The sequence below is a fragment of the Mesoplodon mirus genome (assembly GCF_964341445.2).
Source record: "Mesoplodon mirus genome assembly, chromosome: 10".
NCBI lineage: Eukaryota > Metazoa > Chordata > Mammalia > Artiodactyla > Ziphiidae > Mesoplodon > Mesoplodon mirus.
Window position 1 is genome coordinate 43,119,286 of NC_138986.1, and position 21,186 is coordinate 43,140,471.

Consider the following 21,186-nt stretch of genomic DNA (forward strand, 5'->3'; position numbering starts at 1 on the left):
ATGTCTCCTTTGATGGAACAAAATGAGTGGGTGGGATGACCACTGCCCTAGTCATGTCACCAAGTTAACCCTGGTGATTATGGGGTAACAGGCCCAATTATCCTTTCACTCAAGGTGAAGCTGTAGATAAATTTACTGACAGTCCTTTGTTTGCCCTTGCTGATGTCATCCTCGTCAGTAATATTGTTTAACTCTTCCAATTAGGTCCTTCCGCCTGGCAGAACTGGACTTATGACGTGAAAGTATCAACCCAAGACTTTCCTGAAACCACTCACGTGTTCTCTAATATAAGTGGGACCATCCTTAACGTACACGACCTTCAGAGTGCTACGAAATACAAGGTTTTTGTGAGAGCAAGTTCTCCCAAGGGGCCAGGCCCTTGGTCAGAGCCCTCAGTGGGAACTACCCTGGTACCAGGTGAGAAAATATTCTTGATTTAGGGAATGATTCTGACAAAAAGCCTTTCTCCCTATGTCCTTTAAAATTTCTCACCTTCAATGTGGTAAAAAAATTAGAATGAGTGTGCGTTGACACCTTGAGGATGTGTTTATTATCTGAGATTAGGAAAGCAAATAAAGCATTCTGTGATATTTATGTTTCTAACCTGCTATTTTAAACGGTCCAAGATATTTTTTAACAAACAATATAATTCTCTTCTTCTTCATGGTTTTCTCCTTTCTCATGGTTTATTAAGCAGTAGCACTCCTTGAACTCTGAAGCTCTTGGCGAGAGAAGCTGAGGGGCTGTGAATTATGTTGAATTCTATCCTCTTGGTTGAAAAAAAATGGAAAGATAACTGACCCATTTATACTATTGTTGTTATCGCAATCGCTTCTGGGTGCTCTGAATAGGATCATGGCCACCAATAGCTAAAGCACACACACACACAAAAAATCTGCCATGACCGTGACATTGCTATAGAGGCAACATCACTACACATTTCTCTTCACATTCAATTACAACTATTTACACAAAAATCAGAAAGTATGTTTAATATGATAGATAATTCTTTTAAGCAGATACAATTACTCATATTATTCCAGAGTATTTTTCAAAATGCTGATTGACTTTATGAAGGAAATCTAAGGTATAAATGTGTACCTAAAAAAAGTGCGTTTTCTGTGATATTTCTTTCAATTTTTTTTTTTTTTAAAACCAAACAGCTGCAGAGCCACCATTTATCATGGCTGTGAAAGAAGAAGGGCTTTGGAGTAAACCATTAAATAGCTTTGGCCCAGGAGAATTCCTATCCTCTGATATGGGAAATGTATCAGGTAAACACCAAGTTCCCTGTTCACTTGGATGGCAGGTTTCTACTTGTAAGACTTCCTGAGATATTCAACCAATCAAAAGGATTGAGTATTTTAGTATTAGGTCAATAATGAAAGGAAAAAATATTGACTGAACTATACTGCCAGTGACACTATTAAGAAAATGTCTGTTCTCAAGGAGGAGGGCCATTCACTACTCCACAAAATGTAGTTATTTAATGATTTATGCCCATTTCAGGAAGGCTTTGATATACTTCTCATGTATTTTAATTTCTCAATGTTGTCTCACAGTAACAGCCTAACTTGTTCCATGAAGACAGCTATAGTTAAGTAATTTATTATGAGTTTGCTATAAGACTGGAGCACAGAACAGCTATGTGAAGTTCTAAATCAAGTATAAGAAAGAATTTCATGACAAAGAAGATTAAGTAATGGTATCTTACTTAAATGACATCTTCTATAATTTATTATTATTTATTTATTATTTAATGGCATCTTCTATAATTATCTAATTATTAGATCTCTTTGTTTGGCTATTAAAAGTAACCACAGCATTTCTGACCAAAATGAGTTGGACTTAGGAGGCAGTGTGGTACTAATAGAAAGAATGATGCTTTGAAGTTGACTTGAATCTGGGCTCCTCCTCTTTTCATCTGTGAGACCTCGGGCAGAATAGATAATTTCACGGAGTCTTGGGTTCGCCATGTCAAAAATGGGGATGGGGAGTTCCCTGGTGGCCTAATGGTTAGGGGTCTGGGCTTTCATTGCCATGGCCCTGCTTTAATCCCTGGTTGAGGAACTGAGATCTCGCAATCCTCGCAGCACAGCCAAAAAAAAAAAAAAAAAAAAAAAAATGGGGATGATTTCTACTTCATAGCTTTGTTTCAAGAGTTGAATGAAATAGGTAAAAGTGCCCAAGACAATGTTAGGCAAAGAGGAGACACTCAATGACTATTAGTTCCTCTCTCTAGTCCCAGGGGTTAAGATTTTGGGATAACATTCTTGACAGATCCTTGAAGTTCTAGTGAGTACCTATGTTAGTATATGCTTTAATGTTATGTTGAGGTGCATGTATGATTTGTTGACTCGCCATGTTTACACCAGCATGTATGAAAAAATAACTGCTACCAATTCACTTTGTTTTGAGACATGGATTGGTATAACAATAGCCTCTACTACAGCGACATGAAAGGTGATGTCTATGTGTGGCTGCTGAATGGGACAGACATCTCAGAGAATTATCACATACCCAACATTGCAGGAGCAGGGGCGTTAGCTTTTGAGTGGCTGGGTCACTTTCTCTACTGGGCTGGAAAGACATACGTGGTAAGTAGAAGGCCTGGCATTCTGGATGCTCTCGAACAATGCCCACCCATTTTGGTGACTGGAATGTAATTTTCATGATTTTTTTCATACTTGTGTACCACCTATGCTAATATTTACTGAGTATTTGTCTCTAAGCCTAATCACTTTTAAATTAAAACATATTTAGGTATAAAGGGAATTTTATATCACTATGTGGTGTATAGTCACATATTTTCAATAATATCTTAAAATAAATATATTAAAATGTTCACCAGTGGGTTAGTGTCCTAGGGAAGATGGCACACTCCAAAGGCATGATTAAAAGAAACTAAGTGAGGGGACTATTTTCAAAGGTATCTACAGGGCTAAGGAAAATGAACAAAGGATGGTGAAGCATGCCCTGGGCTAGCAAGTGCGGGAGGATATTACTGCCACCAGGCAGAAAGGGCAAGGGAAAGAAGGGAAAGAATGGTGAGGGCTGTAGCTTTAGGAGAGCTGCTGACATGAAAACCAGCCACTGTCAAAATGTATGGTCTAGCAAGGAGTGATACGGGGGTACATATGTACCCCTATCCCTCTTTTCTTCTGGCATCTGATCTTCTGCCATTGCTTCCATTGGCTGAAACTCTCTGGAAGCCAGAGAACAACAGAGCTAGGTTGATGTAGTCCATTGATACCAGGCTCAGGGGGCACCAGAGGAGGGTGGAGAGTGGATTTGGGGGCAAGATGAAGACATCCCGCGCATTGTGCACACTGAAGAAAAAGATGGTTGCTGATGAGAACACTGGTCTAACAGATGAAGAAATATGGTATGGAAATTGTTTTCTAATCAGGAAGGCAGGTGTCCATTCATTTATTTACTCATTATCTTTTACCAATATGTTTAGATTCTTGAGAATAGGCATAGTAGAGAATATGAAGAAAATAGACGACATGCCTCTGCTCTGTTAAAAAAATATATCAGCTTTGTTGAGATATAATTCATGTAACATAAAACTCACCCTTTGATTGTATAAAATGCAGTGGTTTTTAGTATGTTCAGTATTGTGCAACCATCACTACTTGCCCCTGCTCTTTTCATGACATAAAAATACATTCATGGGGGCTTCCCTGGTGGCACAGTGGTTAAGAATCCACCTGCCAATGCAGGGGACACGGGTTCAAGCCCTGGGCTGGGAAGATCCCACATGCTGTGGAGCAACCAAGCCCGTGTGCCACAACTACTGAAGCCTGCATGCCTAGAGTCCATGCTCTGCAACAAGAGAAGCCACCGCAGTGAGAAGCCTGAGCACTGCAACAAAGAGTAGGCCCTGCTCGCCACAACTAGAGAAAACCCACACCAGCAACAAAGACCCAACTCCGCCAAAAATAAATAAATAAATAAATTGATTAAAAAAAATACATTCATGAATTAATAGAAGAAGCATACAAAACAATGTATTTAGAAGCAAAGCAATATGGTATAGTCTGAATTCATAAGTGCCAATGACTTGTAGGCAGAATGGAGCTGACTGGGGTTAATCAGAGAATGCTCCCCAAAATGGGTTAGTTTGGAAATAGTTTTGAAGGAGGAAGTGGAAGAGTGGGATAAAAGCTGGTTTCAAGTATTTGCTCTGTCTTTTATAAAACAGTTCAACTCCTTGAAAAATTACTTAACTTCTTTGAACCCAGTTTACTTGTGAAAAAGTAGGAAATAGAAATCCTTTACAGGCTTAATGTGAGGGCTAATATTTTAAGGATTGAAAAAAAAGAAGTACAGTGCCTGGCACATAATAGGTACTCAATAATAATAGTAATTAATATTATGGAGATATACTGACAGGAGCAAGGAGAGAGACATCACCATTTATCAGGAGGATACATCTTCTTTGGGACCCTAATCAAATACATTTTTATGTGTTGATTGGATGTATGATTAGGAAGGGCAAGTATTTTAACTCAAAATAAATGTATCTCCTTTCTCTTTAGAGGCATGAAAAGGAGTAAACTTCCTTATAACCTCTAACTTTCTTATAACTTCTAACTGTTATGTTTCCAAGGCTAGACACACTACGCAGCACAGAGTGCCAATAAATACTTGTGGTTGAACAAATGAATGTATGAATGCAGTAATTTACTAACAATTGCAATAAACAATTCAGAAATCATGATGCCATTTGAAAATCACTAACTGACATGATTATGTTTTATAGATACAAAGGCAGTCTCTGTTGACAGGACACACAGATATTGTGACTCACGTGAAGTTGTTGGTGAATGACATGGTGGTGGACTCAGTTGGCGGATATCTCTATTGGACCACACTGTATTCAGTTGAAAGTACCAGGCTAAATGGGGAAAGTTCCCTTATACTACAGGCACAGCCTTGGTTTTCTGGGAAAAAGGTGAAAATTAAAAATAAGATCTGATCATTTAATAGTACTAAATAATGCTGTTTTATAGTTATGATAGTACTGTTTTATAGTTATGATAATACTGTTTCTGCTTATTGTGAGTTGTTCAGGTAGAATCTGAAAAGAAATACTGTTATGGTTAGATCTTGGTATAACCAAACTTTCTCTAAGTCTTATTGATTGTCATAATTGATTAAATAAATTAGAATATAATATGGAGATTTTTATAGTTTGCTTTATCTTGAATGGACTCACACTTTAAGAGCATTTTAATTTCCATCTGTTTTCACAGTCTTTAGGAATTCTTTGGATATTTTAGAGCTTCTTCTTGGGTGATGATTAGGTGTTTTATTATTTTCAATCAATTTCTTGTACTGACTGCTCTAAAAACTGTGTACCTCCTAGGAAAGTTGACTTCTCTGTGTCTGTTTCATTATCTGAAAAATGGGAATATTAACAATTGTCCTACCTCTTAGGGTTGTTGTGAAGATTAAATGAGATAATTCATGGGAAGTAGTGAGAATAGTTCCAGGCACATGGTAACCACTCAATAGTTAAGCTTGTATTTTGTAACTCAATCTAAAAAATACCCTGATATAGAAATGGTTCTAAAACAAATGATATTTTTACTTCCTCAACTTCTAGAAGCAATACCTATTTTTCTTGATCCTGTTTAGCTACCCTCTAGCAACCCATCTAAATTTCTGAATTTTGTTTTTTCTGATCATCATAATAATATATGTCTACTGTAGAAAATTTAGAAATTACAGAAAAGCATGAAGAAGAAATATATCATTTATACTATTTCTATCTAGGATATTTCTTAAAATTTTCTTATTTTTTTAAAGCCTTTTTTGTTGTCAGTAGAGATAATACAGATGTATCAGATCATTTATAGACAAACAAACGAATTGTTGAGTCACTGATCCTCAATTCCATAGGATGTATCAGTTATAATTCCTAAGATTGACACCTACAGATTATAACACAGATATTTAAAAGAAATAGAAATTTACACACCATATCCAGAGATTAATTATTCCTGTCAAATAATGAAATAATCCCTTAATTCTATTTTAGAGCCACTTGAGTCTGAATACAAAGAAAGTATATTTTTTATGTCTCAATAAAAAATGTTAGGGGAAAAACTTTTTCTGTGTAAAAGCATATTAAAGGTAACAGTATATCAGGAGTAACTACCTATTAATCCCTGAGACTTTGTCAGTAATCTCCCTGCTGTCCTGATCTTGTTGTTTGAGATTTTTGTACTCAGGATAGCTCGGTAGTGGCCCTGGGGACTTTTCTGTAAATGAGTGAATCATTAAATTTCTCAGCATGTTTGGGGAAATACACTTTCCTTTAAAATTCACTCCAAATACTCTCACAGGCTGGCTAATGTTGTTGCTACTTGTGCAAATCTGTGTTCTGGTTCCGTGGCTTGTTTTATTCATCTGCCTCCATTAATGCTAGTAGGTGTTTTGAAGGTAATATGTTTTGCACTGAGCAAAGTGCTCCATCTCACTGTCATTCCTTTCTGTGTTACTCATAGATTTATCACGGAGTATAAGATACTTTGCAATCAACAGTGTAATAAAATAGTTAGCCAATCATTTATAGAAAGACTCATTTGTGTGATGAAAAGGGAGAATGAAATGAGATATTCATTTAAAGTGAAAAGAGGGACTTCCGGGTAAGATGGCGGAAGAGTAAGACGCGGAGATCACCTTCCTCCCCACGGATACACCAGAAATACAGCTACACGTGGAACAACTCCTACAGAACACCTACTGAACGCTGGCAGAAGACCCCAGACCTCCCAAAAGGCAAGAAACTCCCCACATACCTGGGTAGGGCAAAACGGAGAGATCCGCACACAGAGGATCGGTGCCGAGCGGCACTCACCAGCCCGAAAGGCTTGTCTGCTCGCCCGCCGGGGCGTGCAGCGCTGGAAGCTGAGGCTCGGGCTTCGGTCAGAGCGCAGGGAGAGGACTGGGGCTGGCGGCGAGAACTCAGCCTGAAGGGGGCTAATGTGCCACAGCTAGCCGGGAGGGAGTCCGGGAAAACTCTGGAGCTGCCGAAGAGGCAAGAGACTTTTTCTTCCCTCTTGGTTTCCTGGTGCGCTAGGAGAGGGGATTAAGAGCGCTGCTTAAAGGGGCTCCACGGACGGGCGCGAGTCGCGATTGAAAGCGCGGAGCCCAGTGACAGGCGTGGGACGCTGGGCCTGCTGCTGCCGCCGCCAAGAAGCCTGTGTGCGAGCGCAGGTCACTGCCCACACCGCCCTTCCGGGAGCCTGTGCAGCCCGCCACTGCCGGGGTCCCGGGATCCAGGGGCGGCTTCCCTGGGAGAACGCACGGCGCGCCTCGGGCTGGTGCAACGTCACGCCGACCTCTGCCGCTGCAGGCTTGCCCCGCACTCCGCGCCCCTCCCTCCCTCCCGGCCTGAGTGAGCCAGAGTCCCCGAAGAGGCTGCTCCTTTAACCCTGTCCTATCTGAGCGAAGAACAGACGCCCTCCGGCGACCTACACGCAGAGGCGGGGCCAAATCCAAAGCTGAGACCCAGGAGCTGTGAGAACAAAGAAGAGAAAGGGAAACCTCTCCCAGCAGCCTCAGAAGCAGCGGATTAAAGCTCCACAATCAACTTGATGTACCCTGCATCTGCGGAATACATGAATAGACAACACATCATCCCAAATTGAGGAGCCCGGAGTCAGTGCTGTGCCTCTGAGGTGGGAGAGCCAACTTCAGGACACTGGTCCACAAGAGACCTCCCAGCTCCACATAATATCAAACGGCGAAAATCTTCCAGAGATCTCCATCTCAACACCAGCACCCAGCTTCACTCAACGACCAGCAGGCTACAGTGCTGGACACCCTGAGCCAAACAACTAGCAAGACAGGAACACAACGCCACCCATTAGCAGAGAGGTGGCCTAAAATCATAAAAAGTCCACAGACACCCCAAAACACACCACCAGACGTGGACCTGCCCACCAGAAAGACAAGATCCAGCCTCATCCACCAGAACACAGGCACTAGTCCCCTCCACCAGGAAGCCTACACAACCCACTAAACCAACCTTAGCCACTGGGGACAGACACCAAAAACAACAGGAACTACGAACCTGCAGCCTGCAAAAAGGAGACCCCAAACACAGTAACATAAGCAAAATGAGAAGACAGAAAAACACACAGCAGGAGAAGGAGCAAGATAAAAACCCACCAGACCTAACAAATGAAGAGGTAATAGGCAGTCTACCTGAAAAAGAATTCAGAATAATGATGGTAAAGATGATCCAAGATTCTATTTCCCAGATCCAAAATCTTGGAAATAGAATAGACAAAATGCAAGAAACAGTTAACAAGGACCTAGAAGAACTAAAGATGAATCAAGCATCGATTAAAAACACAATACATGGGCCTCCCTGGTGGCGCAGTGGTTGAGAGTCCGCCTGCCGATGCAGGGGATACGGGTTCGTGCCCCGGTCTGGGAGGATCCCATATGCCGCGGAGCGGCTGGGCCCGTGAGCCATGGCCGCTGGGCCTGCGCATCCGGAGCCTGTGCTCCGCAACGGGGGAGGCCACAACAGTGAGAGGCCTGCATACCGCAAAAAAAAAGAAAAAAAAAAAAAAAAAAAAAAAACACAATACATGAAATAAAAAATACTCTAGATGGGATCAATAGCAGAATAACTGAGGCAGAAGAACGGATAAGTGAGGTGGAAGATAAAATAGTGGAAATAACTGCTGCAGAGCAAAATAAAGAAAAAAGAATGAAAAGAACAGAGGACAGTCTCAGAGACCTCTGGGACAACATTAAACGCACCAACATTCGAATTATAGGGGTTCCAGAAGAAGAAGAGAAAAAGAAAGGGACTGAGAAAATATTTGAAGAGATTATAGTTGAAAACTTCCCTAATATGGGAAAGGAAATAGTTAATCAAGTCCAGGAGGCACAGAGAGTCCCATACAGAATAAATCCAAGGAGAAATACGCCAAGACACATATTAATCAAACTGTCAAAAATTAAACACAAAGAAATCCTATTAAAAGCAGCAAGGCAAAAACAACAAATAACACACAAGGGAATCCCCATCAGGATAACAGCTGATCTCTCAGCAGAAACTCTACAAGCCAGAAGGGAGTGGCAGGACATACTTAAAGTGATGAAGGAGAAAAACCTGCAACCAAGATTACTCTACCCAGCAAGGATCTCATTCAGATTTGATGGAGAAATTAAAACGTTTACAGACAAGCAAAAGCTGAGAGAGTTCAGCACCACCAAACCAGCTTTACAACAAATGCTAAAGGAACTTCTCTAGGCAAGAAACACAACAGAAGGAAAAGACCTACAATAACGAACCCAAAACAATTAAGAAGATGGGAATAGGAACATACATATCGATAATTACCTTAAATGTAAATGGATTAAATGCTCCCACCAAAAGACACAGAGTGGCTGAATGGATACAAAAACAAGACCCATCTATATGCTGTCTACAAGAGACCCACTTCAGACCTAGAGACACATACAGACTGAAAGTAAGGGGATGGAAAAAGATATTCCATGCAAATGGAAACCAAAAGAAAGCTGGAGTAGCAATTCTCATATCAGACAAAATAGACTTTAAAATAAGGACTACTAGAAGAGACAAAGAAGGACACTACATAATGATCAAGGGATCGATCCAAGAAGAAGATATAACAATTGTAAATATTTATGCACCAAACATAGGAGCACCTCAATACATAAGGCAAATACTAACAGCCATAAAAGGAGAAATCGACAGTAACACAATCATAGTAGGGGACTTTAACACCCCACTTTCACCAATGGACAGATCATCCAAAATGAAAATAAATAAGGAAACACAAGCTTTAAATGATACATTAAACAAGATGGACTTAATTGATATGTATAGGACATTCCATCCAAAAACAACAGAATACACATTTTTCTCAAGTGCTCATGGAACATTCTCCAGGATAGATCATATCTTGGGTCACAAATCAAGCCTTGGTAAATTTAAGAAAATTGAAATTGTATCAAGTATCTTTTCCGACCACAATGCTATGAGACTAGATATCAATTACAGGAAAAGAGCTGTAAAAAATACAAACACATGGAGGCTAAACAATACACTACTTAATAACGAAGTGATCACTGAAGAAATCAAAGAGGAAATTAAAAAATACCTAGAAACAAATGACAATGGAGACACGACGACCCAAAACCTATGGGATGCAGCAAAAGCAGTTCTAAGAGGGAAGTTTATAGCAATACAATCCCACCTTAAGAAACAGGAAACATCTCGAATAAACAACCTAACCTTGCACCTAAAGCAATTAGAGAAAGAAGAACAAAAACATCCCAAAGTTAGCAGAAGGAAAGAAATCATAAAAATCAGATCAGAAATAAATGAAAAAGAAATGAAGGAAACGATAGCAAAGATCAATAAAACTAAAAGCTGGTTCTTTGAGAAGATAAACAAAATTGATAAACCATTAGCCAGACTCATCAAGAAAAAAAGGGAGAAGACTCAAATCAATAGAATTAGAAATGAAAAAGGAGAAGTAACAACTGACACTACAGAAATACAAAAGATCATGAGAGATTACTATAAGCAACTCTATGCCAATAAAATGGACAACCTGGAAGAAATGGACAAATTCTTAGAAATGCACAACCTGCCAAGACTGAATCAGGAAGAAATAGAAAATATGAACAGACCAATCACAAGCACTGAAATTGAAACTGTGATAAAAAGTCTTCCAACAAACAAAAGCCCAGGACCAGATGGCTTCACAGGCGAATTCTATCAAGCATTTAGAGAAGAGCTAACACCTATCCTTCTGAAACTCTTCCAAAATATAGCAGAGGGAGGAACACTCCCAAACTCATTCTACGAGGCCACCATCACCTTGATACCAAAACCAGGCAAGGATATCACAAAGAAAGAAAACTACAGGCCAATATCACTGATGAACATAGATGCAAAAATCTTCAACAAAATACTAGCAAACAGAATCCAACAGCACATTAAAAGGATCATACACCATGATCAAGTGGGGTTTATTCCAGGAATGCAAGGATTCTTCAATATACGCAAATCAATCAACGTGATACACCATATTAACAAATTGAAGGAGAAAAACCATATGATCATCTCAATAGATGCAGAGAAAGCTTTCGACAAAATTCAACACCCATTTATGATAAAAACCCTGCAGAAAGTAGGCATAGAGGGAACTTTCCTCAACATAATAAAGGCCATATATGACAAACCCACAGCCAGCATCGTCCTCAATGGTGAAAAACTGAAACCATTTCCACTAAGATCAGGAACTAGACAAGGTTGCCCACTTTCACCACTCTTATTCAACCTAGTTTTGGAAGTTTTAGCCACAGCAATCAGAGAAGAAAAGGAAATAAAAGGAATCCAAATTGGAAAAGAAGAAGTAAAGCTGTCACTGTTTGCAGATGACATGATACTATACATAGAGAATCCTAAAGATGCTACCAGAAAACTACTAGAGTTAATCAATGAATTTGGTAAAGTTGCAGGATACAAAATTAATGCACAGAAATCTCTGGCATTCCTATATACTGATGATGAAAAATCTGAAAGTGAAATCAAGGAAACACTCCCATTTACCATTGCAACAAAAAGAATAAAATATCTAGGAATAAACCTACCTAAGGAGACAAAAGACCTGTATGCAGAAAATTATAAGACACTGATGAAAGAAATTAAAGATGATACAAATAGATGGAGAGATGTACCATGTTCTTGGATTGGAAGAATCAACATTGTGAAAATGACTCTACTACCCAAAGCAATCTACAGGTTCAATGCAATCCCTATCAAACTACCACTGGCATTTTTCACAGAACTAGAACAAAAAATTTCACAATTTGTATGGAAACACAAAAGACCCCGAATAGCCAAAGCAATCTTGAGAACGAAAAATGGAGCTGGAGGAATCAGGCTCCCTGACTTCAGACTATACTACAAAGCTACAGTAATCAAGACAGTATGGTACTGGCACAAAAACAGAAAGATAGATCAATGGAACAGGATAGAAAGCCCAGAGTTAAACCCACGGACATATGGTCACCTTATCTTTGATAAAGGAGGCAGGAATGTACAGTGGAGAAAGGACAGTCTCTTCAATAAGTGGTGCTGGGAAAACTGGATAGGGACATGTAAAAGTATGAGATTAGATCACTCCCTAACACCATACACAAAAATAAGCTCAAAATGGATTAAAGACCTAAATGTAAGGCCAGACACTATCAAACTCTTAGAGGAAAACATAGGCAGAACACTCTATGACATAAATCACAGCAAGATCCTTTTTGACCCACCTCCTAGAGAAATGGAAATAAAGACAAAAATAAACACATGGGACCTAATGAAACTTAAAAGCTTTTGCACAGCAAAGGAAACCATAAACAAGACCAAAAGACAACCCTCAGAATGGGAGAAAATATTTGCAAATGAAGCAACTGACAAAGGATTAATCTCCAAAATTTATAAGCAGCTCATGCAGCTCAATAACAAAAAAACAAACAACCCAATCCAAAAATGGGCAGAAGACCTAAATAGACATTTCTCCACAGAAGATATACAGACTGCCAACAAACACATGAAAGGATGCTCAACATCTTTACTCATTAGAGAAATGCAAATCAAAACTACAATGAGATATCATCTCACACCAGTCAGAATGGCCATCATCAAAAAATCTAGAAACAATAAATGCTGGAGAGGGTGTGGAAAAAAGGGAACACTCTTGCACTGCTGGTGGGAATGTGAATTGGTACAGCCGCTATGGAGAACGGTATGGAGGTTCCTTAAAAAACTACAAATAGAACTACCATATGACCCAGCAATCCCACTACTGGGCATATACCCTGAGAAAACCATAATTCAAAAAGAGACATGTACCAAAATGTTCATAGCAGCCCTATTTACAATAGCCCGGAGATGGAAACAACCTAAGTGTCCATCATCGGATGAATGGATAAAGAAGATGTGGCACATATATACAATGGAATATTACTCAGCCATAAAAAGAAATGAAATTGAGCTATTTGTAATGAGGTGGATAGACCTAGAGTCTGTCATACAGAGTGAAGTAAGTCAGAAAGAGAAAGACAAATACTGTATGCTAACACATATATATGGAATTTAAGAAAAAAAAATGTCATGAAGAACATAGGGGTAAGACAGGAATAAAGACACAGACCTACTAGAGAATGGACTTGAGGATATGGGGAGGGGGAAGGGTAAGCTGTGACAAAGTGAAAGAGCGGCATGGACATATATACACTACCAAACGTGAGGTAGATAGCTAGTGGGAAGCAGCCGCATAGCACAGGGAGATCAGCTCGGTACTTTGTGACCGCCTGGAGGGGTGGGATAGGGAGGGTGGGAGGGAGACGCAAAAGGGAGGGGATATGGAAACATATGTATATGTATAACTGATTAAATTTGTTATAAAGCAAAAAAATTAAAAAAAAAAAAAAAAAATAAAGTGAAAAGATACTTTTTGCCACATCTGATGTGTCAGGCTCATAGTATATAGTACATTTTACCAGAGGATTAAACTTTAAGGTTTTTGTTTAGATCAAAGGGATTATTTCCTAGGTATGGGAGTTACTAGACATAACAATGGTTACCAAAGACTTATGGAACACCCTCTGACACTGCTTAAATATGGGCCCAAATGGCTGGTGTAAAGGAATGGGGTAATGATCCAACACCTGAATTTCACTTATAGCTTGAACAGTTTGTTGTATTCCAGCAAAGGGAGTTGTAGAATCTCTTTTTTAAGAGATAAAATAGAGTTAATCTGTAATTTAGAAAACTCTAGTACATCTCATTATAGATAACCAAACAATATTAACCTGGTTTCGCTTTAACTGGAAAAATTATCAATAAATCTCTTTTAGCCTGAAGAAAGGACATAATTCAACTCCCGAAAGGCTAGTAATTGCTAGAATAGTTTTCTACCTTTTGGGAAAGGAGTAGGTTGAGTTTTCTTGAAGATTGAAGGCTGTGATTTACATGACTACTGAAGGTTCTTGCAGCCATGGGTCTTGAGATTATTTCTTTGTAGCAAGCCTTGGGTAACCTGCCAGCAAGTATTTTTAGTTGTTGGATACTTTATTGTATTCTTTTTACATTTTTCACTGGCTCACCTTTTTGTTTATATGCTGTTGTATCTTGCTAAAGATACAGTCATCAACTTTGATCCTATCTGATACCTCTCAGCCTCTAGGTCTGCTATAGAAAGACTCTGATATTCTGAGGTCAGACTCCTAGCAATCTCAATTCATTTGAAAAATACCTATAAAGCCAAGGAAAGCGAAAAAGGTCCTTTGGATTGTAACTTCTATCTCATGCACCTTATTTCATAGGAGAAACAGTCTTCCCTCAGGCCTCACATAGTCAACTGGATGTAAAATTAAGACATAGATTGTAAAAAGAAGACAAAGAAAGAGTAGTAAGAAGTGGTTGTAAGATGTCAGCTGGAAATAGGACTTTATATATACATGACTCTATCCAATTATATCACATAAAAACCCTGTTTGTGTTATATTTTAGAAAAATACCAGGATGTTTTTGGTTGTAATTAACAGGAGATATAATTTTAAATGGTTTGAACCACTGGTTCTCAAACTTGGAGACACATTGGAATTACCTGGGGAATATGAAGACATACTGGAGACTGGGTACCATCTCCTGAGATCAAAATTTAACAGGATGCAGACTGGGAATTGAGATATTTAAAGAATTTCACAGGTAATTCTAATGTGTAGCAATTGAGAACAACTGATTTAAACAACGATCAAATTCACTGGCTTATGTGGCTGAAGAGTCCAAAGTTATGGCTAGCTTTAGACAAGGCTTTACACAGTGGCTCAAAGTCCCTCATTCAGTAGGACCTGGAGTGTGGTTGAAAATTTATATTTGTAACAAGTTCCCAGATGATGCTGATGTTGCTGGTCCAAGAATCAAACTTTGAGAACCACTAGAGATAAGTATATAGAAGTGAATACTTCTTGCCATTTGGGGATTTTTAGGAAACCAGTGCTTATATCAAAATCACATAGTAATAGACATACTCATATAATATTTATATTCAGTGAAAGGCAAAAATCACTGAGTTTATTATTCCAAAGAGGATGTTAAAGAGAAATCTGTAGCTTAGGTGTGACATAATTACAAAGGTATCCTTAAACATGTATTTGATTTGTTTTCTTTCCATATTTTCTATTTAGGTAATTGCTCTCACTTTAGACCTTAGTGATGGGCTCCTGTATTGGTTGGTTCAAGACAGTCAGTGTATTCACCTGTACACAGCTGTTCTTAGGGGTCAGAGGTAAGTAAGATTGAAGGCAATTGGTTGAGAATAGAGAACAACTTGCTCCTCAGTTATAAATGATAGTGCATGAGAATTCATTTATTCTTCCAATAAACATTTACTAATTTTCCACTGTGTTGCAGGCATTGTGCTTGTAAGGAAATGTAAGTTTGTAAATAACTAATTACTGTAGGATATGGTGAATACTGTGACAAGGTGTAAAGAGAGTCCTGTAGAGGCACTGAGGAGAATGCCCCTCAAGAGCCCAGGAAATGGGTGGATGGGTTTTTCTCCTTCTTAATATAGTCTCCAACTATGATTATAGATTTGCCTATAACTCTTTAGTTGATGTATCTGCATGCTTTGTATTTAGTATTGTTATCTATATACTTGATTATATTGTATTTCCTTTTATTACTATAAAATATCCTCATTCATCTATGGTAATACTCTTCATCTTAAGACTATTTTGTCTGATAGTATTAGGAAAGTCATAGCAGCTTTCTTATGCTTAGTGTTTGCATGGTACAGCTCTTTATATCTCTTTACTTTCAATTTTCGTCTTTACATTCATTTGTGGTTTTTTTTTTTTTTTTTTTTTTTTTTTTGTGGTACGCGGGCCTCTCACTGTTGTGGCCTCTCCCGTTGCGGAGCACAGGCTCCGGACGCACAGGCTCAGCGGCCATGGCTCACAGGCCCAGCCGCTCCGGGCATGTGGGATCTTCCCGGACCAGGGCACGAACCCACATCCCCTGCACTGGTAGGCGGATTCCCAACCACTGCGCCACCAGGGAAGCCCTTCGTCTTTACATTTAAAATGTGTCTCTTGTAAATAGCATATAAGGTTTTGCTTTTTTATGCAGTCTGACAATTTCTGCCTTTTAATTGGGGTGTTTGGTTCATTTACATTTAATATCATTATTGATATGTTGGGATTTAAGTCTACCATCTTGGTGTTTGACTTCCATTTGTCTCATCGGCTGTTCATTCCTCTGTTCTACTTCTCTGCATTTTTGAGGGTAAATAAAATACTTTTTTGGTATTCCATTTTATCTCCTCTCATGACATTTTAATTATGTGTATTTATAATTTTCTTTAGGTTGTTTTAGAGAGTAAAATATGCATTTTTAACCTTAAATATCTTCAACTTACCACAGTCATATTCAAAATATTCTTACTTCATAAATGATTTTAAAACTTTATGGTGATATGTTTCCAATTATTACCCTTCACTCTTTGGGTTCTTGTTGTCATATATTTTACTTTCATCTACACTCTAAAATCCATGTTCATTACTATTTTTAGTTTAAACAGCCAATAGTTTTTAACTTCAAGGAAACAGTTACATATCTCAAATTAAAATACAGGACATAAACTCATTAAAGAACAGCAGTTAAAGGGAGAATATAGAGGTCATATTATTACTTAGATGAAGAAGCTGAAACCACAGATGTGTATAAATTTGCCGATTGTCACATGGTAAATTAGAGAGATAGGAAAAGGTTAAAGTAAAACAAAAGGTCCTGCTCTAGGGCAGAGATTTCTAATATTGGGTTCTTGGACCCCCTAGGGAGTTCATGGAGGGCTTCAGGTTGTGTGTGAGTGCTTGGAAATTGAGCATCCATTCATTTCATCAAATTTTCAAAAGAGTCTAATGTTACAAAGACCAAGAATTCGTGCTCTATGAAGACAATGTCAAAATTACTTTTAGATTAAAAAATATATATTTTTTGGTTTATGGAAAAACTCTTAATCATAGAGACTATAAAAAAGGAGTATATGTTTATAAACCTATAATGCATACAAGCATAAACACAGCAAATCTGATTAATCATTTATTTCATATCAGCTATAACATACAGCTCTCGTTCGTTTCCCAACTGTGAACCATAGAAAACTGGTTGTTCCCTTCCCTAGAAATGTAAGGTACTGGCGATCTGATTGTCAAAAGAATCTGTCTGTGAGATATAGATAGTGTTGAAAGTGACAGTGTCCTGAAGGATTACGGCTCACTCTCCCTGTCTGTACATTCCAGAGGACAGGCTAGCTGGCGTTGAGAGCCCAGCTCCTCAAGTGTCCAGAAAAATCAGTATTATTGGACTTACCAGATAGAGGAAGGAAGTTTCTCCTTTAAAAATGCATTTCCTTATCTCAAGGTTAATAATTTTCCTTGTCTGCATGCCCAGTGGAGTGCAGCAGATCTTGACAAGGTTACACAAAGGACAGGCACTTTTGCCCTCCACATAAGACTTGCCTTTTTATCACACTGGGGGAAAAAAAAAGCTGTACATAAAGACAGGGATTCCAGAGCCATCTTACAAGCAGAAATTTTTTCCTAGTGTATAATCAAGCTTCCTTCTTCTGCATTTTAAGTTCCTCACCTCTAGTCTAGATCAGCACTGCCCAATACAACTAATGTGAGCCATATATATAATTGTAAATTTCCTTCTGCCTCATTTTAAAAAGTAAAAGCATATAGGTAAATTATTAATGAGTTATTTGTATTCCTTTTTCATATTAATTCTTGGATAGCTTGGGTGTATTTTACATGTACTGCACATCTCATTTTGCACACTAAGTTTCCATAGGAAATACTTGATCTGCAGTTACATTTTATAAAATTTACAATTGAAAAAGTTGATTTACATACCCAAGTTTTTCCAAAATATTTTAAAGTTTTCCAGTAAATCATACATGTGATTCATAATATATAAATCAAATATTAGCTTAAAATTTTAACCTAAATTAATTAAGATTAAATAACATAAAAATTCAGCTCCTCAATTGTAGTAGCCACATGTCAAGGGCTCAGTAGTCACCTGTGGCCTAGTGGTTACATTACTGGACAGTGTAGTTCTAGCACAGAGTAGAGATGAGATTAGCTGTCTGCTGTCGTTCAGCATATTCTGAACTTGACAACTGTAAGCCGCCTTTCAAACTGCTCTTCCCTTTCCTATGTACAGCCATTCCCTTTGGTTTATTAAAGAATGAATCTATTACCAACACATATATATAATCTATAACAACATATCTGTCTTGGAGGTTGAAAAGGGTGCATGCATCTGTCATAAAAGTTCAGGCATATTTAGTCATGTCAGGACTGAGTATATTGCTCCAAAGGAGCCTACACCCTGCTGTTCCCTCTGCCTAAAATGGTCCCCAAACCCAGTTCTCTTGGTTACTTTGTGTTCAGATTGCATGGCTCAGCTTAAACATCGTTCTCTAAGAGTGGCTTTCTCTGACCAGACCCCATTAGGTCTCCTTGTTTAGGAGCCCACTCTACCTTTCCTTTTACAGTGCCATTCAATGGTGTAGTTATTTGCTCATTACCTGCCTATTCTGCTAGGCTGTATATTTTATGAGGGCAGGGATTGTATTTGTCTTATTTACCACTGTATTCCTAGTGGCCAACACAGAACTAGGCACCCAACATTTGCTGAATGAATGAATAAATGAGTAAACCCTCAGTAGAGTAACCTCAGCTGACCTCTATACACAGCTCATGCTTCATGGAAGGGTTTACCTTTTAATGATTTTTTTGTTGTTGAGCTTTGATTTAAATCCAGCTCTACCCGTTGCTGAGGACTGAAGGGTTTGAGGTACTCATCTCCTGTAAGTGAGGAGGTTGTGCTGAAATTGCAATGAACACCAGATGGCAAGAGATTTCCGATCAGCCCAGGAGATATTTACAGGAGAGGAGTCTTCAGCTGGAAATGAGGGGCAATCCAAGCCAGTGACAACTAAGGATCTCCAGTCTCACCCTGCAGGGAAATCTCTGTCCTGGGGACTGTTTTGGGAATGCTGAACAAACGACCTGTGAGCAAGGCTAACATGAACACATTCACAGGATCTAGGCTGCAGCAGCTCTGTGTGTGGTCCAGAAGGGCCAGCCTTCTCAGGCCAAGTGCATCCTGCTTGGTGAGCTTCTTTCCATATGGGATTAGGTTTTATATACCTCACCAAGGTTACTGGAAAGTTCTAATGAGAAGTGGAAATGACAAAGTGTAAAATTAGACAAGTGGGTGAAAGGCCAAAAGGCAAACCAGGTGCTGGCTTCACATCTGAGTAGGTATGAATAAAGACTATTTTATGAGAAAAAGGACCATGGGAATAGTACTAGTGAATATACTTTTTCTTTATAAGGCTGACACCTCTCAGGTCCTTGGAGGTAGTTTCAGTGTTCTCAAGGAAGTATTATGAAACTCTCAAAACAAAACTTTTATTTATTTTGATTTTAGGTGCCATACTTTTCTAAAGAGGGGAATGTCAACACTTCAAAAAAATTTAGAGAAATCATTTTAAAAAAGTGAAATAACTACTCCAAGAGACTGAGAATCATTGAGATAGTTATTGTGAGAACTAGACAACTGGTGTAATTTTAGAAACAACCAAGCAGATTTTTAAAATAAAAATCATTGTAAAATTCCTTGTCACTGAGAAAAAGACTTTAAAAGCAGTTTAAAACAATAGACTGTTTCCTTGAATTCCCTGGTCTGAAATGGAGCATTTGGACTAAGCTGTGGAAGTTGATAAGTATCGTTGAAGCAACAGACAGTTGTGAATAGTATAAAGTGAAGGACTAAACAACCTAGAATAAAGAATGGCGAGTAAATAAGATGACTAACCAAGAATAGGAGGAAGGCATGATGCAATGAGGAGAAACAAATCATGGGCTGTGCCTTTGATGTAGGGTGAAAAATTTTTTTGATAAAAATCACAAGGATTTATTAAAATCTGTGTAACACTCTTGCTATTGCAATATCACATTCATAAGAAAAACCCTAGGAAATTTGCTTTAGGTATACTTCATAAAAAATGTAAAAGTCAACTTAATATGGAATTAAGAATAATGACAATTATTGTTGCAAAGTATTTTCTCTTTGTTTTCAAACACACACACTCACAAACACACATTCTCTCCAGTACTGGAATGCACCAGCCCTTACCCCACTCCAGATAGACATACTAATTGATGTCCTGTTTCAGCAGTGCTGGGGACACCACCATCACAGAGTTCGCAGCCTGGAGTACTTCTGACATTTCCCAGAACGCACTGATGTACTACAGTGGTCGGCTCTTCTGGATCAATGGCTTTAGGATTATTACAGCTCAGGAAATAGATCAGAGAACTAGCGTCTCTGTTTTGGAACCAGCCAAATTTAATCAGTTCACAATTATTCAGACATCCCTCAAGCCTCTGCCAGGTATGATATTTTATTCCTGCATACCCTCTCTTCTCCATACTTTCTGTTAAATAAATGTTAAGGTTGGGTTTTTTTTTCTTTAGAATTATGTTTTAAGAGGAAAAAAGGCTGTAGTAGTTTCTGTTAATTTGCTTGCAGTCATTTTACTCTTTACCCAAATTTATAGCCTGAAACAGTCAGAAAAAGATGATTTTCAGGATATATAAAAGGAAAGAAAAATTTTGTTTTGGTTCTAATTATTAGTAATTTCTATTAATCTTCCATGTATCTGTGATAATTGATAATCCTAAATTCTTTCTTTCTCTATTGTTTCTTTCATCCCATAGGGAACTTTTCCTTTACCCCTAAGGTTATCCCAGATGCCATTCCAGAGTCTTCATTTATGATTGAAGGAAATGTTTCGAGTTTTCAAATCCTCTGGAATGCTTCCCCAGCAGTGGATTGGGGTGTCATTTTCTACAGTGTGGAATTTAGTGCTCATTCTAAGGTATGGCATTGGTTCTAGTAACTTCCATTTTTCAAACAGAGTGTACCATCTGTGTCAGCCCTGCCCACACTGATTTGCCACTTTCTTTACTTAGCCAAGCTCATCTCCCTCACTGTTCCTGTAGCATTTGATTATTAAGATTATTCCTGAGAACTCT

The 21,186-nt window shown here is 38.5% G+C and overlaps 1 protein-coding gene across 2 annotated transcripts in view; it reads left to right on the forward strand.

Moving 5' to 3' along the window:
* The window catches only part of ROS1 (ROS proto-oncogene 1, receptor tyrosine kinase), a 122,886-nt gene that overhangs the window by 37,991 nt on the left and 63,709 nt on the right, over window positions 1–21,186 (forward strand). Inside the window, exons 14-20 of one of the 2 annotated variants that reach the window (XM_082633991.1) lie at window positions 205–417; window positions 1,164–1,274; window positions 2,419–2,597; window positions 4,769–4,960; window positions 15,256–15,356; window positions 20,325–20,542; window positions 20,869–21,029. In XM_082633991.1, coding sequence (XP_082490117.1) covers window positions 205–417; window positions 1,164–1,274; window positions 2,419–2,597; window positions 4,769–4,960; window positions 15,256–15,356; window positions 20,325–20,542; window positions 20,869–21,029 — 1,175 coding nt within the window. The remainder of the gene's footprint in view (window positions 1–204; window positions 418–1,163; window positions 1,275–2,418; window positions 2,598–4,768; window positions 4,961–15,255; window positions 15,357–20,324; window positions 20,543–20,868; window positions 21,030–21,186) is intronic. The other variant, XM_082633992.1, reaches the window with a different exon arrangement.